Below are 10,450 nucleotides of genomic sequence, written 5' to 3' on the forward strand. Positions count from 1 at the left end.
GCTTGCCTAGTTTTTTTCCTTTTGGAAAAATTCTATGTGATTTGGTGGGGATGTCTATCACATGACTACCAACCTGGCCATGGAATGCAAAATAATGCCATTTAAGGGCATCAGACTCCCCTACACCAAGAGTGTGTGTGTGTGTGTGTGTGTGTGTGTGTGTGTGTGTGTCCCCAGTTGGGTCAACTGTTTTCCGACATGACAGACATGCTGAAGAAGAGTCTTTCCCTGAGGTCATGGCTATAAGGCTGTTTGTAGGCTTGGCACTGCTACAGGGAGAACAACTGAGAATAAAGCCAACGTAGAGCAAGATGTGGGGAATCATGAGAGGGTTTACAACTCTGTGTTCAAACCCACTCAGCAGCAGGCCTTACCTTCTTGGTTATACGGTCTCAGTCATTCCTGCTTCCTCCTTTTCCTCTCCTCTAACCTATTTTGAGTTGAGTTTTTGCAATCACGGCCAAAGGATTCTTGACTACTACTTTTCCTTTGATCAGGGTAAAAGAAAAAAATAAATAAATTTCTCCAGAAACTCAGGCCCTGTCTGTGTGTGAGGAAAACAACTCTCCTTAGGTTCGTCAAGGACTGACGCAAGTCAAACCTAGAGCAGATGGGCCATGAATGGTTCACTACACTTATGGGCAAGACGGGGCAAGACACAACTATTCGAGAGAAATGCTTGCTATCCCTGGTAAAAGAGAGGAGTAGAAGGAATGACTGCTCAGTCAGAACACTCAGATTCATGCCCTCAGTTCCCAGCAAGTGCCTTGCCATGTAATCACCAATTCCATTTCTTAGAAAAGGGTTACTCAGGAGCTTCCATGTCACATGGAACTTAAAGAACTAAAAAATAAAAAATAAAAAAAAGTTCCCTCAGCTCTGGGAACACTTAGAGTAATATTATAATAGCTAATACGCACTGACTGCTTATTATGTATTAAATTCTCTACATGCAATTTCTTTCCGGATATTTGAAATACTACCATGAGGTACACAGTATTATTCTTCTTAGTTTGCAGAAGATGAAATGGAAACTCAAGCATCTTGTCCAAGGTAGTAAGTGATGAAGATTCCAATAAATGGTGGTCCTACTCCAGACCTCATGGTTCTTAACTATTCCGTTTCACTACCTCCTAGCAAGCTCCTTCAAGAGTAGAAGGGCAACACAGAAATGTTACCAGCCCAAGGAATTATTAAGGTACTTTATTCCCCAGCCCCCTAAGTGAGGTGGAACCCCCCCTTCCAAATTCAAATGTATCTATAATTTTTATTGGGAAGTCATAGATAGCGTTTTAATATTGAAAGGGCCCTCAGAGACCATACAGTACAAAAATTTTATGTTGCAGATTACAAAACTCAAGTCCAGAGGGGCTAAGAAACTTATTTGTGGTCACATAAGTTGCTCTTATAGAATGAGGCTGGAGCCCTAAGCCCTCTCATCTGGTTCTCTTTCACTACACTATGCTGCTTCCAAAGAAAACATTATGCACATATGATGTTCCAGGCTCTATGTGCCAAGCACTTTAAGTGGGTTATCTCATTTAATCACTACTACAACTCTGTGAATTAGATATGAGAAACGTAGCACTGGTCCAGACACCAGCTGCCTTGATTTAAATCTAGTCTGCCACCTCCCTGATGTGTAACGTATGGCAAATTACAAAAATCTCTCTCTGGCTTTAGTTTCTTCAAAAATAAAGTGAGATAAAAATAGTAACTACCTCGGTGGGTTGTTCTAAGGATTAAAATAGGTTAATACATGTGAAAGACTTAAAACACAGCTTGGTATATAATAATATATATAATAGATATAACATACACGCTGGCCACTGTAGATGGAAGGACTGAGGTTAGAGAAATTAAATAAGATATCTAAGGCCACTCTGTTAGTAAATAGCAGAGGCAGGATTTAAGACCAATTCCTCTGTCTCCAGAACCTTCATTATTAATCTGCATGTTAATGTCTTCAGATATTTCATCACTCAGCCCTGCCTTACTGTTTTTATTGGTAAAAAGAGTTTTGGGTCATATATTGGAGAAAGAGGGAAGGGAAGAAGATTAAAAACAGTTACTTGAGGATCTCCTCCAATTAAACAATGGCCTGCTTGTGAAGAAAAGAACAGGTGTGTCAGAAATCTTGACCTCTGAAAGTGGGAGCACCTCAGTGCTTGGCCACTGGTTCTCTTCCTCTTGGTCCCCATCCTCCCCCTGGCAAATAGGACTGCCAATTTATATCTCCAGCTCAAACCTCTGCCTTGAGTTTCATCTTGTATTTCCATCTGCCTTTTTCTGTAAGTCCACTTGGATGCTAAGAGGCCTCAAGATGAGTAAGTCTCAAGCAGAACTCTGGATTTTGCTGCCTGCCCCCAACTTGCTCTTTTCTCCAGTATCTCAGCTCACTTAATGACACCACTTATTAAAACCCAGGTGCTCAGATCAAAATGCCTAGAAGCCACCTGTGATTCCTCCCTTCCTAGCACCCCTCAAATACAATTCATCAGCAAGGCTTGATGGCACACGCATCTAATAATATACCCTGAATCAAACCATTTCTCGCCACTTGAGATTTCTCACCCACCAGTGACCGCCCTGATCTAAGGCACAGTCACACTCTGCCTCGAATGCTCAGCAGCCTTCTAGCAGACTGTCTCTACTTTCGCCTCCCTACTGTCTGTTCTCCACATAACAGCCAGAATGATAGGTTTGCATGTTTTTTTAAATATAAATCAGACCACATCACTGTTGTGCTTACATCCCATATACAACACAAATAAATCTAGTCTTTAGGCATGTTAACAAAGCTCATGCGGTCTGGAATGAACTTACTTCTCATAACTCATCTGCCCCTCATTCACTCGTCTTTCTGTTCCTGAAACACACCAAGCTGTGTCCCTCTGCCTCAAAGACACCCCCCTTTTCTCAAATCTTTGTTAGTTCTTTGCTGAAATATCATCTCCTCAGAGAGGTGTTCCTAGACCATCTTACCTAAAACAGCCTCCTAAATCCTGCTCCCTTCTTATTTATATATATTTTTAAGTAGGCTTCATGCCCAACATGGAGCCCAAGGTGGGGCTTGAACTCATGAACCTGAGATCAAGACCTGAGCTGAGATCAAGAGTCGGACACTTAACTGACTGAACCACCCAGGCACACCCCCTGATCCCTTATTTATCCTTAGCTCTTATCATTGCCTGAATTTTCTCTCTTTTTTCCTTGTAATGTGTATGTCTTTTCCAACCAGAATTTAATTTCCGTGAGAGTTTTATTGAACAAAGGAAAAATCTCCACTTATTAAACAGGTACCAAGACTTGCTGGATACTTTATTATGTTATTCCACTTAATACTCAAAAACCAGGTATGGCAGAGTTTATGAGGGATCTGGCAGGCGACTGAAATTCAACGTTAAAAGTCAAGGTAGATTAACTTACCAATGGCCACATAACTAAACTTGTAAGTGGCTGAGCTAATATTACAAAGTCAGGTCTCTTTAATTCTAAACCCAGGCATGCTGCGAGTTTTCTGTGCTTACCTAGGATTTCTTTAAAAATATTTATATGGAACCAGTTATAAAGAGCTTCCAGATATTCCCAAGACTGTGGGATTACTGAAGAAGTTAGGATTCATTTGTTTAACCTTGACCTGAGGAAGCTCTGGAACGAGATGTAGATCAGCAGGTCTAGAATTGAATCAGAGCTCATGCCCTCTGGCGGCAAGTAACAGAATAGCACTCACACCAGGAACCACATGGTTGTGGGTCCCCACTCCCCACGCCACCATTCATTGTCCCATATAATAATTCAAAGCTTTGTGAAGTTATTAGACTCTGTGGCCGTCAAGATGATTCCAAACTCATTCTCTTCTCCCAGAGGAGCTTTACATACATGTACATCCGCAAATACATGTACAGAAATATGCCACTAAGTCACTGTACAATCCTGGACAACTCACTTCCCTTTCCCTGTTTCTGTATTTGTCAGATGAGGACACTGAACTAAAGCCAGGCTTCCAAACTGAGGTTGAGTACACTATCTCAGTTTTACCCCATGCATGAAAGAACACACAAGTGAAACTGGCAGAGAGGTGCTGAACACACTGTCTTCCCCGAGGAAGAAGTGAATACCCAACCTGACCATTTGGGGAGAATAGATTCCTTATAGTTCTCATAGGACTCCATCCCCAAGTCACTGTTACAACCCCATATACACACTCAAACTCAAGTTAATTCAGATTAATTTAATGGGTGGTTGTGACTAATCTTGAGATGATATATGTATGCATGGGTCTGGCAGGGTCCTTGCTGTAGAGAAGAAGGAGTTTAATGAATACTTAAAAAAATTTTTTTTTAACATTTATTTATTTTTGAGAGACAGAGACAGAGCATGAGCAAGGGAGGGGCAGAGAGAGAGGGAGACACAGAATCTGAAGCAGGCTCCAGGCTCTTAGCTGTCAGCACAGAGCCTGATGTGGGGCTTGAACTCATGAACCATGAGATCATGACCTGAGCCAAGGTTGGATTCATAACCAACTGAGCCACCCAGGTGCCCCTGATGAATACTTTTATCTCTGCAAAATAAGCATTTAAGACACCAACAATTAAAGTAATCTCTAAGATTTTGGGTTATTTCCACCCCCACAAGTTTCTTTTTTTATTTTTATTTATTAAAAAAAAATTTTTTTAATGTTTATTTCCTTTTGAGACAGAGCACGAGGGAGGGGCAGAGAGAGAGGGAGACACATCATCTGAAACAGGCTCCAGGCTCTGAGCTGGCAGCACAGAACCCAATGCGGGACTTGAACCCACGAACCGTGAGATCATGACCTGAACCGAAGTCCGACTCTCAACTGACTGAGCCACCCAGGCGCCCCACCCCCACAGGTTTCTATAAAGAGCTTATATTTCTGTGATAAATGAGACGTTTATCTTTTTAAATCCCCCTTTCTACTGACAGGCCCTGGAGGCTACTTAGCAAATGAAAAGACAGATCAGTGACAGAAATATACAAAGGGTTCCTTTCAAGTCTAGGTACCACATATACCCACCCCAGAGCATGTGACCAAGTTTGCTGACCAGGCACTCTGTGCTGGGATCCTGACACACTTGACTAGGAGCCTCACGAGAAGCCAGGTTCTGTTTTAGACCAGGGACAATCCAACATGGACACTGGGATCCCCTGGGGAGCATTAAAGAATACATTGGTCCCAACCCCAGAAATTCAGATTTAACTGATCTGAGGAAAGGCCTACGCACTGAAAATTTTAAGAGCTCTCTGGGTGATTCTAAATGGCAGCCAAGTTTGAGAACCAGTGATTCAGACAGTCTTTTTTTTTTTTTTTTTTTTTAGAAGAAATAATCACAGTCTTGAGTAGAATAGGTTAGTAAAACAACAGGGTGTGAGGAAAAGGTTGGCAGCATTGACATAATAATGTCACCTGAAAATCATTCTACCTTTCCACCTTTCCTCCCGGAAGACTCTGGCAGGGGGGTACGAATGTTCCTATGTGAACAGAACACACACACATACACACAAAAACCATACAAGATTTTACAGGAGAAGAAGGCTCTTCTAGAGCAATATTTCCCAAATATAGACCAATTTCATTAGAGTCTCGGGAGAGTCATTTTACCATGCAGAATCCCAAGCCCCATTACCTAGAGATTCTGATTCAGCAACTCTGGGGAGAGGTCCAGAGGAGGCCTGGGGAACATGAACACACACACATATATATGCATAATTATGTACATAATTTATTTAAACTTTATTTTGAAAAATCTTAAACCTAGAGAAAAGTAGCAAAAACAGTACATGAACAACTATGTATCCTTCACCCAGATTCAACAACTAATAACATTTCACCATATTTGCTTTCCATCTATCTACACACACTTTTTCCTCTGAACTATGAGAAAGTCAGAAACATTGTGACACTTCACCCCTAAATATACATCAGTACATTTGTCCTCAGAACAAGGACGTTCTCCTTTAAAACTGTAATACTGTCATTCCCAAGAAATTTAATTTAAAATATCCTCAACTGTCCCCCAAATGTCCTTTATAGCAGTTGAATTTTTTAAGTACAGGAGCGGAACGAGAATTACATATTGTAGTTGGTTGTCCTGTTTCTTTGGCCTCCTTTAATCTAGGCCAACCCTGTTGTCTTTTGCTGGTTTTTCATGAAACTGATATTTTTGAAGACTGTGGGCTAGCTGTTTAATAGAATATCCCACAATTTGGATTTTTTTTTCTGATTGTTTCCTTATGATTACATTTATGCTAAACAGTTCTGACAAAAATACAAGTGATGTTGAGTACTTCTCACTTCATTACTTTAAGAAGCACATATGTGGTTTATCTAATTATCGATGATACTGAATTTGATCACTTGTTAAGGAGTGACTGACAGACTTCTCCATTATAATTTCCCTTTGTAATTAATAGGAAACATTGAGACTACGTGAACACCCTATTCTCCAATAAGCTTTTTTACCCTGTGGTTTTAGCACTCACTGATTATCCTTGCCTGAATCAATTACAATGGTGGTTGCAAAATGGTAATTTTCCATCATTCTCTCTATACTTATTAGCTGACATTCTGCAATTAGACCTTTCCCTGCAACTCTAAAGTTTTTTATGTGTATCACTAGGGACCTATGGATGCCAATACCATTGTTCTTTGTTTTCATTATTCTGTTTGTTACTCTTATTTTTCCACTTTTGGCTGATCAGAGCCCCTTCAAGCTGGCTCCTGTGTCCTTCTGATAGGTTTCTGTTCTTTAAGACTTCTTTTCTTTCTGGCATAATAGAATGTTCCAAATTCACCTTACATTTTCTCTTCTGCTCAGCCCTGGAATCAGTCATTTCTCCAAGGAGCCATGATTCCTTTTAGTGGAGAATGGGATTTAGAAACCACATTGCTACTGAGGTGTCATTACTTTTAGGCCTTTTCAATGAACAGACCTTATATCATTACAATACAAATATATATACATCTACATATATATGTATATGTATATGTGTGTGTGTGTGTGTGTGTGTGTGTGTATGTATATAAATAATTATATACACTTTTTAAAGTTAAGAGTTCATAATAGATACCTCCAATTCAAATTCTATACTACAGGGTTCTTCTTCATCTTCCCCCATCCTATATTTGTATCTTCTTTACTCACTTGCCCTATCCTCGATACACGCAAAATAGCTTCAGATTAAGGTAAAACTACTAACATTGTTAATAAAACATCAGGATTTATTTGAAGTTCCATTTTTTCTTTGAAGTGTGTCCCAATGTTATGATATCCATTTGATACATAGTTCAGTTTGTTTCTGTTTGTAATCAATTTCAGAATATGATTTGTTCTTTTCTCTGGTTTAGTTTTATTTTTAAAGTAAAACATTTACATAATGCAAAAGTCAAGAGAATATAAAAGAGTATTCTCAGAGAAGTCTCACTCTCATTGCTATACTTTCCACACTATTCCTAGATACTCTCAATAGGTGACCTTTTCCTTATCTTCTGGTTTAACATTCCTGTGTTTCTTCTCATAAAAATAAGTATATAAAATATGTAATTTCATGTATATTATAAAACGTGTGTGTGTATACATATTTCCCCTTCTCTTTCTCAAAAGTAAGTGGTATTAAGTACATTCACATTGTTGTGCAACCATCACCACCATCCATCTCCAGAACTTTTTCATCTTCCCCAAGTGAACTCTGTACCCATTAAACAGTAATTTGCCATTCCTCCCTCCCCACCAGCTCCTGACAACCACCATTCTGTTTTCTGTCTCTATAAGTTTGCCTGTATTATGTATCTCCTATAAGTGGGATCATACAGTGTCTGTCCTCTTGCAACTGGCTTATTTCACTTAGCATAATGTCTTCAAGATTCATCTACATTGTCGCACGGGGTAGAATCTCCTTCCTTTTTAAGGTTCAGTAATATTCTGTTGTATGCATATACCACATTTTGTTGACCCATTCTTCCACGGATAGACACTTCGGTTGCTTCAACCTTTTGGCTATTGTGAATAATGCTGCTAAACATAGGTATACTAATATCTGCTTGAATCCCTACTTTTATTTTTTTATTTTATTTTATTTTATTTTTTTAATTTTTTATTTTTCAACGTTTATTTTATTTTTGGGACAGAGAGAGACAGAGCATGAACGGGGGAGGAGCAGAGAGAGAGGGAGACACAGAATCGGAAACAGGCTCCAGGCTCTGAGCCATCAGCCCAGAGCCTGACGCGGGGCTCGAACTCACAGACCCTGAGATCGTGACCTGGCTGAAGTCGGACGCTTAACCGACTGCGCCACCCAGGCGCCCCGAATCCCTACTTTTAATTGTTCTGTCTATATACCCAGAAGTGGAAATGATGAATCATATGGTAATTCTATTTTTAACTTAAAAAAATTTTTTTAATGTTTATTTATTATTGAAAGACAGAGAGAGACAGAGTGTGAGCAGGGGAGGGACAGAGAGAGAGGGAGACACAGAATCCGAAGCAGGCTCCAGGCTCTGAGCTGTCAGCACAGAGCCCGACGTGGGGCTCGAACTCATGGACCGTGAGATCATGACCTGCGCTGAAGTCAGACACTTAACTGACTGAGCCACCCAGGCGCCCCTATAAGTATATCTTTATGCCAGTACTACATGTCTTATTGTTGCTCTGTAGTAAGTTTTGAAATCAGGAAATGTTGAGTCTTTACTAGTGTGCTAATTTTCGTCAAAGGTCAGACGACTTTCTTCCTTATAGCTATCTTTTTTGTTTGTTTTTGGTTTTTTTTAAGTTTATTTAGAGATAGAAAGAGTACATGAGAGCATGAGATGGGAGGAAGAGGAGGAGAGAGGGAGAGGGAGAGGGAGAGAGAGAGAGAGAGAGAGAATATGAATCCCAAGTAGGCTCCTTGCTGTCAGCCCAGAGCCCAACTGGGGCTCAATCTCATGAACTGTGAGATCATGACCTGAACTGTAATCAAGAGTCAAATGCTTAACTGACTGAGCCACCCAAGCATCCCTGTTATAACTATCTTAATATGGTGAATTTCATTAATGATTTTTCTAAAGTTAAATCTTTTTATTCCAGAAAAAAAACCCACTAATTAGCTTTGATAAATTATTGTTTTAAATGTGTTGAATTCTCACTTCTCATTTTACTTAGGATTTTTGTAACAAAATTTATACATGAAACTGTGTGTGTGTGTGTGTGTGTGTGTGTGTGTGTGTGTGTGTGTGTGTTTAAACAAGGCTTAGGTATCAAAATTCTACCTACTTCATAAAAAGAAATCTGTATGTTTTCCTATTTTTCTATGATATGTATGGAGCTGAACTGTCCAGTAGACAGTCACCAGCCACATAAGGCTTTTTAACTTTAAATTACAATTACACAAAATTAAAAATCCTTAGTTGCAGTAGCCATATGTGGCTAGACAGCACAGATATAAAACATTTCCATCGTCACAGAAGTTCTGTTGGGTATCACTGACCTCTAGCAATTTAAGTAGTAGATTATCTGGTCTTTAAAGTTTTGTAGGACTCCCCTGTAGAATAATCTGCACTTAAGTGCTCTGCTGCAGGTGTAGTTCTTTGAAATTTTTCATATGTTTTCTACATACCTGTTTAAATATTGTAATGTTATTGGGTTCAGATTTTACAAATAGTATTTTCCTACTTCACCTCACTTTTCTAATTTATTTACACAGAGTTATTTCCCCCCTTTGTCATCTCTACTTTTGTGTATCTGTGCTTATTCCTTTTCTTTAGTAGGCTAACTACTTAGTTTGTGTATCTTGTGTATTTTCCTCCCAAACGACCGGCATTTTGACTTATTGCTTTTCTATTTTCCACCTCGTTAACTTTTGCTTTTACCTTTCTTTTTTCTTTTTCCTTTGTTTTGTGTCGTGCCTCTTCTTCTAGCTTTTTGAATTGGGAATTTAAATCCTTAATTTTTATCCTTCCATTTTTATTGATGTCAAGTATTTAAATCTATCAGTTTTCTTTCAACCATTGCTTTAACTGATCTCAAAATTCTGATACGTGTTTATTAATTATTTTTTAGGAGTTTTGCAATTTTGGTTTATATTTCCCTTTTCACACAAGAGTTGTTTAGAGTTTTAGATTTCAATGTAGAAGGATATTCACCAGGAAACAGAGTGTGATATGTGTACACATACGTGATCTACCTTATTCATTAAAGACTTCAATACCTTTAACTTTTGTCCTCTTGGCCTGCCTTGCCTTGAGAGGTGTGTTAAATCTATCAGTGTGTTTGTCTCTATCTCTTTGCACCTACAATCATTTCCATTTTACGAAGACACATTCTTTGTAATTTGGTTCCAAAATATTTTTAATTATTACATTTTCATTGTGAATTGTGTCACCATTAAGCATTATAAAGTGGCTTCTTTTGTCTTGTTGAATGCATCCTGGTCTGAATTCTTTTTTTTT

General features: G+C 39.0%; 1 protein-coding gene across 17 annotated transcripts in view; it reads right to left on the reverse strand.

Annotated features, from left to right (window-relative positions):
- SCMH1 (Scm polycomb group protein homolog 1) overlaps window positions 1–10,450 on the reverse strand; it is a 170,118-nt gene that overhangs the window by 88,989 nt on the left and 70,679 nt on the right. The window contains exon 2 of one of the 17 annotated variants that reach the window (XM_040469824.1): window positions 5,652–5,697. The exons of the other annotated variants lie outside the window; for them this stretch is intronic. Coding sequence (XP_040325758.1) covers window positions 5,652–5,697 — 46 coding nt within the window. The remainder of the gene's footprint in view (window positions 1–5,651; window positions 5,698–10,450) is intronic. 17 annotated transcript variants of the gene reach the window in all.

The sequence above is a fragment of the Herpailurus yagouaroundi genome, unplaced genomic scaffold (genome assembly GCF_014898765.1).
Source record: "Herpailurus yagouaroundi ecotype Mexico unplaced genomic scaffold, PumYag 77, whole genome shotgun sequence".
NCBI lineage: Eukaryota > Metazoa > Chordata > Mammalia > Carnivora > Felidae > Herpailurus > Herpailurus yagouaroundi.